This window comes from Phascolarctos cinereus, unplaced genomic scaffold (genome assembly GCF_003287225.1).
Source record: "Phascolarctos cinereus isolate Bilbo 61053 unplaced genomic scaffold, phaCin_HiC Scaffold_2;HRSCAF=192, whole genome shotgun sequence".
Classification (NCBI taxonomy): domain Eukaryota; kingdom Metazoa; phylum Chordata; class Mammalia; order Diprotodontia; family Phascolarctidae; genus Phascolarctos; species Phascolarctos cinereus.
Genome location: NW_027555625.1, coordinates 238,733,352 through 238,754,118, shown reverse-complemented (window position 1 = coordinate 238,754,118; position 20,767 = coordinate 238,733,352). Strand labels below are relative to the sequence as shown.

The 20,767-nt window shown below is 39.4% G+C and overlaps 1 protein-coding gene across 1 annotated transcript in view; it reads left to right on the top strand.

The window, feature by feature from the left end:
* LOC110206425 (uncharacterized) overlaps positions 1 to 20,767 on the top strand; it is a 119,235-nt gene that overhangs the window by 13,118 nt on the left and 85,350 nt on the right. The window contains 1 exon segment of the mRNA XM_078149161.1: positions 13,034 to 13,160. Within this exon segment, the coding sequence (XP_078005287.1) occupies positions 13,034 to 13,160 (127 nt within the window).

Here is a 20,767-nt window from a genome sequence, read left to right as displayed (position 1 = left end):
GTGCTTTTCCTTCTTAATGCCTTCATCTATGAGTGTCTCCTCCCTACCAAATTACCTTGTATTTACTTTGTGTCTGTATGTGGTTATATTTACGTGGAGGTATATGGTTGATATGTGTACATGCACAGTATACACACATACATGTATAGGTGTGTACATATAAAAATTCACATCACGTATAGTATATATGTATACTTATAACAGTGAATACGTATAATTGTATATATGTACACATACATATACACACTTATAAGTAGACACATTGTTTTTCTTGATAGAATTTAAAATCCTTAAGGGCAGGAACGGTTTCGTTTTTTGCCTTTGTATCTCCAGTGCCTGGTACATAGTGGATTCTTAATAAATGTTTTTTGATTGACTTCTTCACATGATTTAGAGATAGAAGGGACTTTAGAGATTATCAAGTCCAACCCTGTCATTTGACATATTGGGCAACTGAAGCTCAGAGAAATTAAGAAACTCAGAGACACACATGCTGTAAGTAACATCTTAAAAGCTACTTGATTTGAACTCATGTCCCTTGACTTCAAATCCAGTTCTCTTTCTATTACCTGATGTGCAGTAAGACACAGGGTAATAATAATATAATGCTGGGGATGTCCCCTTTTACAAATGGACCCCCAGAAGGGGAAAAAAAAAACTACCCAAGATCAAGGTACTCTGTGGATTGCTGTCCACTGAAAAACCACAGACCAAAAGCCTGATCAATATGTTTATTTTTACCAGCCAGCCAGAGGACACATTAATTCAAAACAAAACATATTTGTTAAAAAAGCAGAGCAAATAAAATGATAAGAAAAGATCTTCAATAAACACATGGGGTAGATATTCTTGCAGGTTATTATACCAACAGTATCCCCATCAAAAAGGGCATAAGCTCTTTGAGAACACGATTGTTTGTCTTTGTTACCCTTCAAGTAAAGGTTGGATTATTGTGACCTCTGGAATTCCTTTTAACTTTTCTTTTTCATTTTACTAGTTCCTAGCACTGTGCTTGGTACATTGTAGGAACTTAATGAATGCTTATTGATTGGGAGAAGGCACCTGCACAGAGGAGTCACATGACTAGGGAATATGTGTGAAGAAGTACATGCATGTGGAAAGCACCTATGTAGGATAAATGTGTGTCCAGGGTAAATGGGCTGCTTACATCCTCTGGTGATGTCATCATGCTACTTAGCATAGTGCCTGAACCATAGTAGGTGCTTTCTCTAACATACATGTGTATATATGCATATATGTTATGTATATATGTCATATTAGCTGTTATTGTTAGATTATCTTCCTCAATGCCAACATAACCTTCTGTTTATGAGTAGGCATTGATGTTTGTTTAATGCATGACTGAGTTAATGAAAGGTAGTGAATACACTAGGACTCTTTGCAGATCTTAGAGTCCTTTCTTAATGCAAGCCATTATTATTTTCTCAAGTTAGAGCTGCTTTTTTGACCAATTCAAACAACTTGGCCTAACGGTGTCAATCTCTGGAAACTACAACTCTGTCTAGACCAAGATTTCCTTATAAACTTCAGGGGGTCTATCAAGTCTCCACCCCCTGTGAACTCTCCAGTTGGTGCTACAAAAAATGATAACAGCTGTTTCCTGAGGAGCACTTTCTTTCCAGTGGTCCTGGGCCTTTGGTATTCTATCACTTCGTTCTGCTGAGACTTCAGAGCAGGGAAATGCCATCAGTCCCGAGAGGGTACCTTTGAAAGGACAGGATTTTCGAAGCTCTCCTGTGCTCCTTTGTACCAGGATAATAGCTTACTATAGTCACTGGTTGCATTGTGTTTGCTTAACATTTGGGTTTCTGCCAGGTAATTTGCCTATAAGCTATGCATAGAAGAATAAAGAAACCATCCATCTAAAGTATTCAGATTTTGGCCTTAATTAAAATGCAAAATAAATATGTAAAGGCTAAAATGCATGAATTATATATATACATAAGAGTGTCTATATTAAAATAGGCTTTCATGGAGAGGCATGACTGTGTTGATGGCAAGAGAGGAAGTGTGTATGCAGTCCGACGAAGGCAATATAATTACGGCAGCCTGTGCTCTGCAAGATTGGAAACAGATCCATTGTCAGAAAATGAATCCTTGTCTACGGTCTTTATTCCAGCTCCTTCACAGATTTCTTTCCACCTTAGCTAAGGAAAGGATTAATCCTGACCCTTGTTATTTAAATTGCTCCCCAGGCCTAAGAAGCAGGCCTTTAGTCTTTTAAAATCCTTCACCTGCCACAAGGAATAAAGCCTTTTCTATCCGTAGCTTTGGGCAGAACGTGCTCCTCTCTGCTCACCTCAAATGCCCTACCATTGAAAGCCTGGAATCTAGTAGGCCAAAGCTTGTCAGCTAACATTCTTAAGTTTGATTGACAAGCCCTGACTAGAAAACAAAAGTGGAGACGGGGTCTCAACAATTTCACTGTAGCTCACATTTATGAGGTGCTTTGTGGTTGACAAAGGCTTTTCTCACAAGGACTAGGGTGAAGGGAGCATTCTTATTTTAGAGCTGAGGTTCCAAAAAGTGAGGGGACTTGACCAGGTGTCCTGACTCCAATACAAGTACTCCTTCTACTATACTACTTTGCCTCCATATGTGATAGTTTAGGATCTCCCATTCAGGGCCCAGGGGAGAGACGGGGGCAGTAGTTCAGTTCCACAACTACTTAAGAGCTAATGGCAAAGCACTGAATAATGGCTGAATTTAATTCAGTTTCATTCAGTTCAAAATATTTACCAAGGTCAGGGGTGAACTGGTAAATGTTTAACAGCAGGCCTTCTGTTTAAAAAAAAGTGTGGGTGACTTTTAAGTTTAATATGCACAATTAACTCTTTTTTAGGCCTGTTGTTCAGGTTTGTTTTTTCTTCTTTGTTGTGTCCTACTCTCTGTAACCTCATTTGGGGTTTTCTTGGCAAAGATGCTGGAGTGGTTTGCCATTTCCTTGTCCAGCTCATTTTATAGATGAGGAAACTGAGGCAAACAGGGTTAAGTGAGTTGCCCGGGGTGACACAGTGTCTGAGGTCGGATTTGAACTCAGGTCTTTCTAACTCCAGGGGATGCTCTATCCACTACTATCTAGCTGTTCCTTCTTAATTATAGAAATTTAAAAAAACAATAAATCAAGCCCTATATCTATTTGCTGATCTCTGAGGTGTGAATACTCACATTGAAAACTTAACAATTGATTGGTGCAAGTTGGTTACAGCAGCTGCCAGCATGCTACTGATTAACTGTCTATACCAGGTGTCTGAGGATTCAGTTGAAAGGAAACATAATTGCTACCCTAAAGGAGGCTGGCACTGTGGATAGAGTACTACATCAGGAGTTAGGACATCCTGAGTTCAAATCTGTTATATTCATTAGCTCTGTGATTCTTGGTGAGTCACTTAATTTCTTGCTTATCTCAGTTTCTTCATCTGTAATGGGAAAAACATTGCATTTACCTCCCAGGTCTGAGAAGATAAAATGAGATAATCAAGTTGCTACATAAATGCTAGTTATCATCATCAACATCATCAGCACCAACCATTATCATTATTATTACCATTACTGAAGGGCTATAACATTTAAGAGAATCACAGAATTATTGGTTCAGTTAAAAAGGACTTAGAAGCCATCTAGTCCAACCTTTTCCTTTAACATACAAGAAAAATGTGACCCATAGAAGTAAAGTAGTAGGGAAAGAATGCTGATGACTAGGGCCATCAAGAAGTTTCACATAGGAGGCAGCACCCGAGTTGAGCCTTGAAAGAAGCTGTTCTCTAAACTGCTTTGAGCTCTGTGGAGACATGAGATGTAATTCTCCATCCAAATGAGCATTGTCTCGTAAACTCCCAAGGGTTCTTACCCGCTCTAAATCCAGGACCCTATGATCCTTATAATTATTCCAAAGATATTGTTGCTATTCAGAGTTTTCTTAGACTCTTCTTCTGGAATGGCTTTCAGAACCTATGAACACACTCTTTCAAGTAAGTCTTCAATGGCGTCCATTCATTCATTCAACAAATTTTTCACAGGTTAGAGCTGGAAAGGTCCTTAGTGATCACTTAGCTCAACACCCTTACCCCACTCTCATTTTACACGTAAGAAAATTGAGACTTGGTAAAAGGTTAAGTGACTTATTCATCATTATATCGCTAAGAAGTGAAAGAACTGGAACTCAAACCCAGATCACAAAATTTTAATCCTTAAAAGGTTGGACCTGAGTTTTGGAAGCTGCCAATTTTTGTAGGAAGATAAAGAATGGGGTTAGGAGCCAAAGGACTTGTGTCCTAATCCCAGTTCTGCCATTTATAAGTGGCATGACTTTGGCCTAATAACTTAGTGGAGAAAATAATGAATGACAATCTGGTACAGTGACTAGAATGCTGGTTTTGGAGTGAGGAAGATTTGGGTTCAGATCCTGCCTTTGCTGCTCAGCCATGTGACCTTAGACAAGTTAACCTCTCTGACTTCAGATTTCTTATTTGTACAAGGGGATTGGACTAGATATCCTCTAAATCCTTTGCAACTCTCAATCTGTGATCCTAATCCTTGCCGTGTGAACTTCACAAGTTATTATGAAGTTCAAATGAGATGTCTCTGAAAGCACTTAAAAACACCAAAGCACATAGAAGGGATTGTTATTATGAGCATGAGTTATCAAGCTATTCTTTTGACCAGTTAGATATTAGAAATTTTTGGTTCCAAACTAGGGATTATAAAACAGCTCTGAAGGCTCTCCTTTCATCTCTCCCAGTCTCTATTTCTCTCCTCATCTTTCTCTGTGTGTGTGTGTGTGTGTGTGTGTGTGTGTATGTCTGTATCTATCTATTCATCCTCACGTGTCATTATATATTTGTCATACCAAGAGGAATTTTTCCATTTCCTGTTTCCTCATGTAGTGTATGTATTACCAGGTATGTTCACATATGTGTTGTGTATGCATTCACATGTATAAATGAATGCAGATTGTTAGGAGGTATGAAAAGGCATTTCTGGAATTTTGCTCACTACTCTGTAAGGGAGAATTTGATTCCTGCCTGGAGGAGAGCATGAAATTAGATACATAAAGCTGGACCACTTAGCTCTCCTCAGAGAGGGGTTAATGGATGAGAATTATAACTATCTGCCCTCCTAAATATTGCTAGTTCAGGCAAAATGATTTTTAGGTTTAATCTACTTTCCCGGTTGCTGTCTCTTAGTGGGGAAAAGTATGTCCCAAGCTATATTTGAAGGCTTGACTTTCTTCTCATGAAATACCAGCTACAGAAAAACCAATCTAAATAATAAATAGCAAATGAACCCATTTATCTATGCTGATAGCATAGATATACGCAGATTAGACTATACCAGATAATACACACTATTAATTAAAGTCTTTGTTTCGTGCTCTAATGTTCCTTCTAATTATAGCTGGATCATTCCATGATTCTGACAATTCAAACAATAATAGAAAGAAAGAGCCCATTTCCAGACTACTTGTTGTTTAGTCATTGTCAGTTGTGACTAATTCTTCATGAACCCATTTGGGGTTTTCTTGGCAAAGATACTAGAGTAGTGTGCCATTTCCTTCTCCAACTCATTTTACAGATGAAGAAACTGAGGCCAACAGGGTTAAGGGACTTGTGCAGGGTCACATAGCTAGTAAATGTCTTGAGGCTGAATTTGAACTCATCTTCCTGATTATAGGCCAGAGGCTTTCTCCACTGGGCCACCTAGCTGCCCTCTTCTAGACTACTATTGTGACCTAAAAAATAATGATAAAAGGGATAGTTTTAGAGAGAAAACTGGGAAGATTTACACAAAGTGATGCAGAGTGAAATGAGAAGAAACAATTTATGCAAGAACAATTTATACAATACTAAAAACATTGTAAAGATGAACAGCTTTGAAAGACTTGAGAACCCTTACCAATACAATGATTGATGATGATTCCAGAGGTTTAGCGATGAAGAATGTACCCACCTTCTGGCAGAGAGATGGTGGACTTAAAATGCAAAAATTTACATTTGGCCAAATATGGGAATTTGTTCTGCTTGACTATGCACATTTGTTACAGGGGTTTGGGTTTTCTTTTTCTTTTCAGTATAGTGAGGTGGGAAGAGAAAAATTCTTGTTGGAAAATTAATGAAGAAAAAAAGAAAGTACCAATTTCTGTATAGATCTTTAATGCTATCACCCCTCGCCCCCCTCCCCCAGCCCCGCCATGTCAAATTATGCAGTCTTGGGCTGTGGAGCCCAAGTTATTCCCTCAATATCTTACAAAAGTTCCAGATGGCTATTATTTCCTGGTAGTGTTCAACCCATTCCATTAGACTATGTAACACGAACAGACTTGGTGACATTTTAGCTGGGAAATTTGACAAAGACTGTTTTCTTAAAAAAAAGTTACGGAAATTGTGGTGTGACAAGAGAATTCCCTCACCAGTTACAGAATGATAAAGGTCAGGTACTGTTACTCAAATCTTGTTTGCAAGTAAAATACCTTGCTAACTAGAGTATGTCAGAAACTTCACCAAGCCATCTTGCTGACAAATATTTTGACAGAGCTCACAAATTGAATGATTGTTATTTAGCTGTTTTAGTTCACATGGAACACTTTCTCCCAGTGATTCTTAGTCTCTCTGTCCCTGTACCTAAAACCAAAAGAATGGAGGAGGATGGAGGCATCAGCTAACCTGCAGACAGGCATTGTTTTTCTTTATTACTAGAGATTAGATTCTGGGCACTGTGATTACCATATATTCAAAAGCATGAGAGGCTGGTGGGTACAAGACATCCTATAATTTGAGCAATGGAACCAAAATAATCTCTGCTTGATTACCTCTCGTGAGCTGTGCGTACCAACTTTTAGGCTTCAAAGCATTGAAAATGACAGGATCTCATATATAAGCCTCTTTGGTGATTTCTTTCAACTGTCCAGGAATAAATTTGCTTGTGCTTTTATTGCAGGCATTTTCTTGCCTACATTATTACTGAGCCTCTGTGATTTTGCAAGCAATTCAGCAATTCCACAATCTCTCAATAACCCAGCCCCTTGATTGAAGAAATGTTTTTACCTGTAAAATGAAACTACTGAAAAATTATAAACTGTACATTTCTGTGCAAAGGCTGCTGCATCCTTTTTATCCAGAAGAGTCTAACAGTTCTGATAGCTTTAATTGGGTCCCTGAAGTAAAATAATTTCTGGGACAACTGGGGCATATTTCTGAAAACATGGCAGAATCTGGCCTTAAGGAAATTTCTTTTAATTCAAATATATCAAAATCACTTGCTGTTTATATAAAAACTGTTCGTAGAGGATTTTATCTTGTTAAGATGTAATTGTGTACAGAAAATTAATTGTACATAGAACAGCAGCTTAAAATGCAGAGGTAGCACGTAGCACCTTCCCTCCTGAGTTGGCCTTCAATTGACCCTGCATATAGCTTGTTTGTATGTAGTTGTTTTCATGTTGTCTCCCCCATCAGATTGTGGGCTCCTTGAGGACAGGGACTGTCTTTTACCTTTCTTTGTATCCTCACACTTAGCACAGTGCCTGGCACATAGTAGGAGCTTAAGAAATACTTACTAACTGGCTAGTTTAGTCTCTTGAGCAAATATAAACTTGTTGGGGGAGTGTGTTGATATTTTCATTTTCATTTCACAGTTTGAATCCATAGGATTTTAACACATCAGAGTTGCCAGGGGCCTCAGATGCCATCTAGTTCAGACCTAAATGGTGTCCCCTCTCACAGTCTCCCTGACAAGTGGTCTTCCAACCTCAGAAGACCTCCAGTCATGGGAAGTGAGAAGATGGTTTTGCTGTCTCTATAATTTCTACCTATTGGTCCTAGTTTTTGCCTCTGAGGCAAAACACGAGAAGTCCACGGTCCTTTAGAATTTAGATGTCTGAAGATTGCAATTGTGTACCCTGCCAGTACCTTTCCTCTCCCCTACTCTCAGTTTCCTCAAGTTGCCTTTTATCTAACCTTCGGGCTAGTTGCTTTTGGAAGTACCCTGAACCTGGAACTACATCCAAAAATCAAATGGGCTGTTTCAAGATGTTGTGGATTCTCCGCTCATTAAGAGGTCTTTGAATAAATCCTGGATGATAACTTGTCAACCACAGTATGTTATAGTAGGATTCCATTTGCTCGATGGGTTGGCTGAGATGACCATTGCAGTCCCTTCCAATCCTGATTCCTAATTAGTACTGATTCTGAACCACAGTACTTGGGGTCAATTCTGACTCTATCATTTACTATCTGTATGACCTTCAGCAAGTCATCTATACCCATTTTAGTTGATTTGGAAACTGAGGTTCAAACAGCCTAATACTTAACAATAGTGCTCTATAAATGGGAGTTGTTCTAACCACCACATTTTGTTAGGACCACACTAGGACATTCCATGAGAACACGAGGATTTAAATTCAGCAATGCTTTGCTTCAGTCACAGTGGGAAAGAAAAATTCTAAGCACATGCTTGCTGGGATGGATTTGCTGTTGTAAATTCATGTAATCCTGAATACCTTGCAGTTGTGTGGCACCGATTCAGTGAGGCCGTGGTGTGGGGAAAGCAGGAACAAATCAGTTTTATTTATCAATAAAGAACTCACCTCCAGTGAAATCCCACACAGTGTGAAAGGGTTTTCAGATGCTGTCAGACAACCTAGACAAGTCCAGAGGAATAAAGTCTGATGAGGAAGTCCGTCCTAGAACTAACTCTTTCTCATTCTCCCTCTTTTGCCATTCTCTGCTGCCAAGATTTGTCGCTAGATGAATGTGCTGTGGATTAGCAAAGACAGGTTAGAAAAACCTATGGATCTTCAACTGGGACAGATACCTCTAGTGAGCCCTGTTTATGTGGCTGGTGAAGAGGTAGCACGGACTTCAACACAACTGCATGGGATATGATTTAAGGGCACTGGGAAAGTTCCTTCTCCCCATACTGTCTCCTCCATCAGACATGCCATTGTTCTAGAAATTCCCACATGAATTATAGAACTTCAAAGTTGAGGGGCAGCTAGGTGGCCCAGTGGATAGAGCGCCGGCCCTGAAGTCAGGAGGACCTGAGTTCAAATCCAGCCTCAGACCAAACACTTGACACACTTACTAGCTGTGTGACCCTGGGCAAGTCACTTAACCCCAATTGCCTAAAAAATAAAAAAAAAAGAACTTCAAAGTTGAAAGGGATCATGGGCACATAAAACTAGAAGTAAGAGAGCCCTCAGTGACCATCTAGTTCAACTTCCTCATGTTACAGACGTGGAAGCAAAGGCTCCTAAGGGCAAACGAATTGCTCAGCATCACACAGCTAGTTATGAAAAAGTATATTTGCGATCTCAGTGCAGTATAGTCTGTATACTTGTTGACTTAGGACCAGAACACTGGGCTCCTTGCTGCTTCAAACATGTCATGCTCTCTGTGTGTAATTAGTTTAATGTTACTATATTTTGTTTAATAAGACTATGTTTTGTCTAATATGACCAATGTTACTGGGATAAATAAAAAAAAACAAATAAGAAAACTGCTTTCTTTGAAAGGGCCAGCACATCTAGAATAAATCAGTGATGCAGTTGAGTTTTCACACGTCCTGATTCTGAATTGTGTTTCATCTAGGGCAAGTCACCTAACTTCTTTGTGTCCCAGCAGCCATATTTTGTAAATGAAGTACCTTTGTCTATACCTCATTATTTCATCCTTTCATATATTAGTGGGTCTGCAACTCACTAATGTGGATTCTCCCCCCAGCAACACAGCTTACAACCTATCCACGTATGCCTTTGTGGGCATATCTCTTCTCCATATCTTCCTGGAAATCCTTTATATTGGGTTCTCCCAGTGCCATTAAATGGATATCAATGGAACACAAGAGTGTCTCTGACTGATTGCTCAAGCTATCGGCTGGTCAATTATTCATCAATCACTTACTAGGCACTTACAATGTGCCAGGGACAGTACTAAGCACTGGGCTTACAAATACAAGCAAGAAAGAAAGATAGTCCCTTTCATCAAAGAGCTTATATTCGAATGGCAGAAAACAAAACATAAAAGGAAGGGGTGAGGGGATAAACTTTCTACATGGGGATATGGTAGAGAAAATCCAGAGAGGAAAATAGCCTGGAGAGGAATGAAATCATGGAGGGCCTAAGCATTTTCCTTTGAATGGAAGTTCTGGGAGGAACCAGCCAAGAGGAAGAAGCCACAGGGGTGGAGGGTGCTTAGAGAATTTATTAAGCTCTTGCTATCAATCAATCAATCAACTAACAAGCATCTCCCAAGTTCCTGCAATGTTCCAGACACTGTGCTAAGTTCTGAGTATACAAAGAGAATGATGAATCATTCCCTTCTCTTTGGAAGCTTATATTCCCTGCTGGTTTTTTTTTTTTTTTGGCTAGGCAATGGGGTTAAGTGACTTGCCCATGGTCACACAGCTAGTAAGTGTTATGTGTCTGAGGCCGGATTTGAACTCAGGTCCTCCTGAATCCAGGGCTGGTCTCTATCCACTGCCCCTATTCCTTGCATTTGCTATTTGACTAGTCTTCCCCAACCCACTCCCAAGCATACATCGCTCTAATGACATTTTTTATGTTGCTACACTTGTGCAATTACTCACTTGAAATACATATGTGTATGTTTAATGTGTATATATATATGTGTGTGTGTGTGTGTGTGTGTGTGTGTATACATATACATGCATATATACAGAGGGAGAGAGACAGACACACACAGAGACATGGTAAATGTAATGAAGCTGCTATAAATACATACATACATACATACATATATATTATATACATACACACATATATTAGTCTCTCTGTATATGTGTGTATATATCCCTATCTATATGGAGCAGTTAGGTGGCACAGTGGATAGAGCACCAGGCCTGAAGTCAGGAATACCTGAGTTCAAATTTGACCATAAACACTTAGTAGCTATGTGACCCTCATCTGTAAAATGAACTGGAGAAGAAAATGGCAAACCTCTCTAGTATCTTTGCCAAGAAAACCCCAAATGGGGTCACAAAGAGTCAGACATAACTGAAATGACTAAACAACAATGACATACCTATATAAGGAGATATGTATGTATATAGCAGCCTGGTTACACACATCAGGTACCTCTCCATTGCCTTTTGCTCTTCCAATCTTCTAATTGCCCAAATAAGAACACACAAATAAAGATTATCAAGATAAATTCTTTCACCTAGGGATTGGCTATCTGATGGCATAAGAGGTAAGGAAAGAAGGACCAAGGAGGGAAGGAAAGCAGGGAGTGTTGACCATCATAGTTCATTGGAAATAACCTCAACCAATGCTAAACATTTATGGTTTCAATGGTAGGAAATTATTTTTCCCGGCTTAGACACTTGAAGGGAAGCAATTAACACAGCAGCTTTTTCCAAGGCCCAGAGTTGTATGTGTGTGTCTGCCTCTGACACACACACAGCCTCAACCAATGCTAAACACTTATGGTTTCAATGGTAGGAAATTATTTTTCCCAGCTTAGACACTTGATGGGAAGCAATTAACACAGCAGCTTTCTCCAAGGCCCAGAGTTGTCAGGAAGGAAGGATGTCTCTGAGTGGCTGTCTCATGGAACCTGGCCTATTTAACATTGTAGTGCCTCATCATTATGGGCTTTCTGAGTGAAAGAATTAGGCATTTGGGTACCAGCATCTCTCTACATGCTCCCAAAATGGAGCATGTATATGTACCCAGCCTTCATTCTTACTCCTCGATCTTCCTCCCAGAATACTCAGTGAACAATTTCAAAAGCCTTTACATAGTTCATGAGCTCATCAGCCATGGGATTCTGGGAAATTTTCTATCTTCATGGCCACCTTGACTCAGGGCCAGATTCTAACCTGGTATTAAAAAGGGAACACAGGATTTTATGGTCGACTGGGAACCTGAGAGATAATCTGTCAGGGGTGGGGAGCCTGTGGCCTCAAGGCTGCAGGTTTCTCACCCCTGATTTCTAGTTCAATCTCCTTATTTTACAGATGAGAAAATTGAAGTCCAGAGACTTCTGGGCTCAAGTTAAGTGACTTGTCCAAGGATATACAGGTAGTAAGTGAAGATGTGATGCTCTTTGTAGACTAGAATTAGTTGTTCCCTTCCTCACTGCCTTTCTTAGAGACTTGCATTTAGTGGAACCTTGACAAATGTTTCTTACATTAAGTTGATTGTACTGACTGTTTCAGGACAGAGAAGAGAGAAGTAGCTCTGGCTTTGAGCTGACGTGATGTGACAGTGACCCCTTTGAAGTTGAATTGACTTCCTGCTAGTGACTCCTCAGGCCTGGGGCTTTAGGCTCCAGAATGAATGGGCACCCACATGTGCATTTATATTTCAGTGCCTGGGAGACCATAGACAGACTTGTTTATTTATTGTAGTAGAACAAATCTAAGGACTGCTTTGGTGGTAGATAGCTTAGGGAAGCAAATTAGGAGGGGGCTGTGCCTTTTAACTGATGGACATATTTTGGTTTTGTTTATGAACAGCAAAGAGAATTATAGGTTTTGTCATGAGCTGCTGTTTAAAAGCTGAGGTGGTAACTTGACCAGAGTTCAAGTTTCTTCCATTTTCAATTTGATTGGCCTTGTGTTATGTTCCTGATTGTGCTTTCATGCAGTCTGTATGCCAGACTTTCTTCTATTACCGCCCCCCCCACATGCACACACACACACACACACACACACACACACACACACACAATTGGTATTCTTAACTCATGCCCAGCCGGGGAACTAACAAAGATTTCTCCTGGCAATTTCAGTTCCACTGCAAAGCACCCTGTATTTGGAAATTGTACAAAGCCCTGTATATTTGGTCTCTTGTAGCCTCTCAGTAGGTTTCAAAGGTAGATTAAACTCACCAGACAGGTTGTCAATAGAACATAAAATATGAATGAAATTGTAATTTTGTGGTGGGTCTTGGATATGTAACTATATCGCAGCAGAGCTGTATCACACCTGGGAGGACTGGGTAAGCAGATCTATGCCAATGTGTGCCTTGTCTTTTTTTGTTCTGCCTCAGCCAAGAAAAACTCAAGAAAATTATGAACATGGTGAAAAATAAAGAACTGAGCATTCAAGAATCCTTGGAATTGGCAGAAAAAGAGAAGGGACCTGAAGAGGAAGGGTTGGAATTAAATGACCCATTGGTAAGGTTGTGTGTTGGGGCTTGGCATTTATGGATGCAACACTTAATATGGAATTTTGTGTTTAATCCATATTATAATAAAATTAACCTTATATGAACAGATGTCGATAGTGACATCAATAATCCTTTTATCCCTTTATTTAGTATATTTAGATTTACAGCTAGATGCTACAGTGTGTGGGGAGCTGGATCATGAGTCAGAAGGACCTGAGTTCAAATCCAGCCTCTGACAACTATTAGTGGTGTGACCCTGAGTCAGAGGCAGAATCAATAAACAATTACAATGTATCTCTATATACCAAGTACTATGCTAAGGTAAGAAAGGATAAAAAGAAAGACTTAAGTTAGTCCCTGTCCTCAAGGAGCTCACAATCTAATGGGGAGAGAAAACATATAAAAAGAAGTTGAAAAGGAGGAAGGAGGAGGTTAACTGAGAATGAAGCTGGAGTGGGAAATGATCTGAGAAGATTTGAGTTTCTGAGTTGATTTCATCTTACAAAGTGATGAATTTCTAGAGATGATGAAGTCCAGGAAAGCAGCCAGATAGGAAATGATGGTCGAGTTACTTGGCCTCTGCCTGCTCCAGTTTCCTTATCTGTAAAATGAGGACAATAATAGCACCTACATCCCAGAGTTGTTGTGAGGATCAAATGAAATGTTTTTCAAGCACTTTGTAAACTCTAAGACATTAAATAAATGTTAGCTCTTATTCTTATTCCTCAAAGCTTCAGTGCAATTTAAGATATTTAAGTTTAAAATTTTACCAAGGCTTTGAGAATTAATCTTGGATTTAATTGGTAAAGGTAACACCGTGGCAAGGATACTGCTACCAATACAAGTCAGCACCTAAGTTGCAGAAAAGGTGCTGACCTGTATTGGTAGCGGTATTCTCACCTAGGTGTTACCTTTGTCAATTGACTCCCAGATTAATTCTCAATTCCTGATATGTAATTCAATATTTGTAATAGTGCATGTTCAGTACTGCTCATTAATTCTGATTTTTTTCACTTTATATTATTTCACATGGACATTTCCATGTTTTTGTATAGGGTCGGGATTTTCATTTTGAAAAACAGTGCTCACAGTAACAATAAAATAGTTCACATTTGTAAATTACTTTCCATATGAGCAAGGGAGGTAGGGAAAGTACCATGCTCCTCATTTTACAGATGAAGGTACTGAGGCTCAGAAGGTTGAAGCAAGTTGTCCATGTCTCACAGCTAGTATGTGACAAAAGGCCTACTTGAACAAAGGTCTTCTGATTCTAAGCTCTGTGCTCTTTGTATTACTCTGCTGTGTGCCTCTCAAGATGCGATTGTACTGCCATGTTACCATCTGTTTAGCCACTGAACATTGAAATTGTTTCAAGCTCTTTTTCTTGAAGAGGGAAGCTCCTGAGAGTCCTTTATGCTTTCTTTCTCTTGACTCTAGGGAGAAAATAAAGACATTCTCTACCTGTTATTCTTACCTTGAATGATTACATGAGAACTAAGATACTTTTGCCTACATCTATGAGTTAAACCTAGAAATGAGCTATGTTTTAGGTTCCCAGAGAAAAGTCCGTGTGTGTGTGTGTGTGTGTGTGTGTGTGTGTGTGTGTGTGTGTGTGTATGTGTGAAATAAGCCTAAGATATATGACTTGGGGTAGCCTCCATGTAAACCCAGAGTTTGGGCTAATGGCCCATGTTTTATACATTATTATGTATGGTTCTGCAACAAACATTTCCCCTTATAAAATTTTTAAAAAAGTATTTGCTCTGGATTAATTTCAGTATTGAGATGACCAAAACACATCAACAGTTTTAATTCTTCTGTTAAAATATGGCCAGATTGCTTTCTGAAAGAATGCTCCAATTTGCATTACCACTACCAAGTATCTTTTTACCCCCAAACCCTAAAGATTAAGAATGACTACTTTTATTCAATTTTGACCATTTAGTATATATGAGGTGAGATGAGCCAAGTGGTGAGATATGGCAACCTTGTATAAGTTTAAAATATGATCTCATTTGCTGAATAATATAGAGGAGGATTACGTAAGATTAGAAGAAATACTTTGAAATTTCAGTGGTCATTAATTTTGTTCAATAGTGTTTTAGTTGTGTCTGACTCTTTGCTACCCCATTTGGGGCTTTCTTGGCAAAGACACTGGAGTGGTTTGCCATTTCCTTCTCTAGGTCATTCTACAGATGAGGAAACTGAGGCAAACAGGTTTGAGTGACTTGCCACAGTCACATAGCTGGTGAGTGTCTGAGACCAAATTTGAACTCAGGTTTTCCTGACTACAGGCCCAGAGCTCTATCCACTGTGACACCTAGTGCCCAATAATCATGTAGTTGTGCCAATATGACTATTCTTTCCAATTATTCAGACTACTCCCTAGCCATACCCTTTCTTAACTGCATGACTCTTGTCCATGTACTCATATAAATCTTCCATATGAGATTTACTCAATGGTGCTGGTGCCTTTTTGATTTTCTTGACATTGCATGGATCCCAGTAGAACACTCAGGCCATCCATTTGTTATTCTTCACCTTTGCCACATGACTGGTTCACCTTTTTTTCTGGTCATTCATCTCTCTTCTTGAAGAATTCTTGTTTGGTAATGTGTTGCAGCCTCCTGATAATTCCCATGTGCTTTTTCATTCCCCTTTGAGTGACCCTTAACTTGAATTCTTCAGGGTCTGTTGTATGCCATAAGTCATAGTCATACAGCATCCCCAGAGGAATATTTTAAAATGGACCTTTTTTCTAGCAACACATTTATAGCATATAAGTAATAAGTGATATTGGCTTACAAAAAAAAATCATAGATGAAGAAAAACAAAGGTGCAGAGTGCTAGGCATGAGGCTGCACTATGGCAAGTCATTCTACAAACATTCTGAAAGGTGAATATGTCATCTTGTGAGGTAGTCAAGCTCTCCTTTTTGGAAGACTTCAGGCAGAGGCTGAATGACTGCTTGTTAGGTATATTATGGTGGGGATGCCTTTCATTTATGGGATAGGCTAAATGGGTACTGAGGTTCTTTCCAACCTTCAAATGTTGTGATTCATTTGCATAGGAAATATAGATATGAAGTGCAAAAGATCTTCTTGCATGTCTCTGTTGATCCATTTCATCAATCAATAAACATTTATCAAGCACCTACTATGTGCCAGGCACTGTGTAGATACAAAAAGAGGCAAAAGACAATCTCTGCCCTCAAGGAGTTTACAATCTAATGAGGGAGATAAACATACAAACAAATATATACAAAGCAAGCTCTTGGAAGGCACTAGAATTAAGAGGGGTTGGGAAAGGTTTCCAGTAAAAGACTGGGATTTTAATTGAGACTTAATGGAAACCAGAGAAATCAGTGGGTGGAGTTGAGTAGGGAGACCATTCCAGGCATGGGAAACATCCCCATGAAATGCCTGGAGCCCATAGATGGTGTGTCTTGTTCATGGAACAGCTAGGAAGCCAGTGTCATTGATTGAAGAGTATGTGTCAGAAAGTAAGGTGCAAGGAGATTGGAAAGGCTGTAGGGGGCTGCAGCGAGGTGGCACAGAAGATAGAGCACCAGCCCTCAGGAGGACCTGAGTTCAAATCTGACCTCAGACACTTACTAGTTGTGTGACCCTGGGCAATTCACTTAACCCCGATTGCCTCACCAAAAAAACTAAACAAAACAAAAAAAGCCCCCAAAACTAAGAGAGCCTTGTTAAGCACAGCCCTGCTTTGGGGGCAGCTAGGTGGTGCAGTGGATAGAGCACTGGCCCTGAATTCAGAAGGACCTGAGTTCAAATCCGGCCTCAGACACATAACACTTACTAGCTGTGTTACCCTGGGCAAGTCACTTAACCTCATTGTCTAGCCAAAAAAAACCCCAAACCAACAACAACAACAACAAAAAGAAAGGCTGTAGGGGGCTAGATTATGAAGGGCTTTGAATGCCACATACAGCATTTTGTATTTGTTCCTGTAGGCAATAGGAAATCATTGGAGTTTAAGAGTAGGGAAGTGGGATGTGACATGATTGGACCAGTGCTTTAGGAAAATCACTTTATTAGCTGAATGGAGGATGAATTGGAGTGGGGAGAGACTTGATTTACCAGCAGGCTATTGGAACATGTCTTCAGAGCCACACAACTGACACAGAGATATGGAGGATGAATAACTCAACTAGGCCTAATACTGAGTACCAAAAAAAAAAAAAGCCAACAAAACAGCATGTTTTGCTCAGTAGAAGAAAGTAGAGCCTTAAAAATTACCCTTAAATAAGACATTTTTTTTTAAATTTCAGGAATTCTGGGTTTTAATTATGCTTTTTAATTGAGTAATCATCTAAAATTATTTTTCAAACAATAAACATTTATTTTTTCCCTTCTACCCTCCTCCACTAAAAGAGGAAAAGGCCTTTGTAACAAATATAGATAATTAATCAAGATAAATTCCCACATTAATCATCCTTTAAAATGTATGTATCATTGAGGCCATTACCTTTCTTGCAGGAGGTGAATAGTATACTTTGTTGTAAGTCCTCTGGAATCATGGAATGATAGAATGTAAGCAATTTATCCTTGCTTAGTCCCTTAAGATTATTTACTTTCATTTACTTTTTATGTTTCTCTTGACTGCTTTGTCTACACTTCAAAGTGTCTTTGCAGTTCTTGTCTTTTCATTAGGTATGCTTGGAAGTCATCTGTTATGTTAAAGATCCATTCTTTCCCCTGAAGAATTACACCCAGTTTTCCTGAGTAAGTTATTCTTGGTTGTAATCCAATATCCTTCGCCTCCTGGAATATTGTATTCCAAGCTCTTTGCTCCTTATTATAGTGACTGCTAAGTTGTATGTGCTGCTGACTATGGCTCCTTGGTATTTGAGTTATTTCTTTCTGGCTGTTAGCTATTTTTTTCCCCTTTCATCTCAAAACTCTGGGTTTTGTTTATAATGTTCTTAGGAGTTTTCATTTTGGAGTTCTAGGGGAAGATCAGTGAATTCTTTCTATTTCCATTTTCCCGTCTTGTTCTAAGAGATCTGGACAGTTTTATTTTATAGTTTCTTGAAATATGATGTCTAAGTTCTTTTTTTTCTTTTTGATCATGACATTCAGTTAGTCCAGTGATTCTTAAATTTTATCTTTTCAATTTTTTTCCCAGGTCAGCTTTTATTTTTTTTGCTGTGACATGCCTTATATTTTCTTCCATTTTTCAGTCTTTTTACATTATTGCTTGAGTAAGGTTTTGTACCATTTGTGCTAAGCTATTAATTACTTCTTTAATTCTTTCTTCCACAGTTCTAATTTCTTTTCCATTTCCCCCCTCTAGCACTCATTTGATTTACAAAATATTTTAAAACTTTTAAAAAATTCTTCCTTTAACTCTTCCAGAAACTCTGGTTGAGTTTGTGCCCAAGCAGTGTTTGGGACTATTCTCTTCTTTTGGCTTTATGTCTTGAACATCTCTGTCACCATAACAATTTTTTATGGTGGTTTATTTTTTATTTGCTCATTCTTCCAGCTTATTTCCTGATTTTGGACTTTGTTAGGACCAGCCTCTTCTTACTTCTGCAGGGAATGATTGGGCTGAACTTGCGTCGTCTCTGTTCTTGCTGCTACTTTCTTAGAGTTTGGAGTGTTTTGTTATTCTAGGATCTTGGGGATAGCTCAGTCTGGAAACTGGAAAACTTTTAGTGCTCCCAAAGTGGCATGCCCAGGGCAAAGTCTGATTGCTACTTTCCTGGTATATGCTCTGTAAATGATCTGGGTTTGGGTAAAGCAACTCACCTGTGGCATTGCCCCAGTTGAAATTGCAGGAGAGTGCCACTGGTCTCAGCCTCTACCAGCCAGCTGGAAAGATCTTCTGGTTCAGATTGACTGAACTGCAGGATTGTTTTTGGTCTAGGATTCTTGCTCTGGTTATTCTGCTGCTGGCTTCAGACTGGACTGGAAGCTGAAACAGAGACCCTGCTCTACTCCTGGAATTAGAGCCACACAGCTGCTGCTTGGTTTTAAACTTGCTGCTCACTCAGTATATAGCTTGGGGCCCATAACCATCCTCATCCCAGATTGCTACTCCTAAACACAGATCCCCTTCTCACACCACCCCTGACTTTATTACCTGGAACTGAGTAGCTGCCATTTGACACCTATTCTTGCATCCTGCAGAAGATTAATTTCCTCTGTGCTGGACTTGGGACCTGTTCTTGTCCTGGTTCACAGAATCTTCCTTAACCACCTTCTCTCTGCATGGTCATTTCTGGCTACATCCTGTCCCCAGTACCCATAGACTTCTCTGTCCATCTCACTATGTTGTCTTAGGCTGGAAACATGATTCACTATGATGTCTTCTTGGATCTCCCTATCAAGATCTGATCTGGTGTATATTATAGATTATGTTTAGAGGAATTAAAGGGGATAAGTTGGCTGTACTTCTTCCTGCTACTCTGCTATCTTGGCTCTGTCTCCAAAGGATGCAATTTTATAGGGATCAATGCAAGTTTTCTACTTAGGTAAAACAAAAAATCAATGTCGCAAATACAATATGGGAGAAATATGGCGTGAAAAGTTTCCCTGAAAAAGCTCTTGGGATTTTAGAGAATGCAAGCTCAAGCTCAGCTGACTAAATCTATCATCTTATGATCCTATGATTCTTTGAATGGTGACATGGTAGCCAGAAATGATAATGTAATGTAGACTGCATGGGAAAAACAAATAAACAAACAAATATACATATGTAGGATTAGGAAGGTGATAGTCCTATTATATGTTGCCCTGGAAGGATAATATGTCTTTTAAAATGTTATTTCCATTTATAAAACCAGATACTTTCTGACATTTAAACATTTGACAGTGCCAAGAATTTTGATGTGGAGAACTTTTTTGATTATCGCTAGTTTTGCTGAAGTGATTGGGGCTCTACATCTGCAAAGGCAGGTGCCGTATTTCATCTTTACTAGGGTAATTTCCTTGGATTGGCTGTGGACTAGTCCAGAAGCAGGGATGGTGGGCTAGATGCCAGAAGAATGGGTTCTTGGGTTCTTGGATGTAAGATCTTAGACTGCCTCCTTCAGGCTCTGAGAAGAGGTGGTGATTTACATAGTAAAGGGGTGGTTTGGCCCACCTGGAACAGGCTGCCTCCCCTTTATCTCTCAGGGCACCTTGCTCTGTCAACTAAGCTGGTTTCACTAGATGAATCATACAGGATCAGAGGGTATGGGAAGGTTTCTGTTTGTATAGGTCAAGGGATAATGAGATCATGGTTCTCTCGAAGTGTGCAAGAAGGGGTAATGAAACATTTATGTTGGATTTACAAAGCCTTTCAATCTCCTCTCTTTCATTGTTATGGGATAGAGGAGAGAATGCTGTCATTCTGCAAGTACCCTCTGCTCTGGCTTTCATGAGGTAAGTACCCATAAGTTCAAATGGGCTCATCCTCTTCTCTCACCCTTTGATCGTTGTATAGCAATGCTTGACTACAGCAAAGTGTTAGATGTTCAGGCTAATTAGGAATGTCATAAAAATCAGTTTTATGAAATGTCTGTTATTAAATGCATATGTTAGTCTGTATATATAGTTAGTAGCCACAGTACAGATAAGGGCAAACATGGGAGCAAGGGATGGCAAA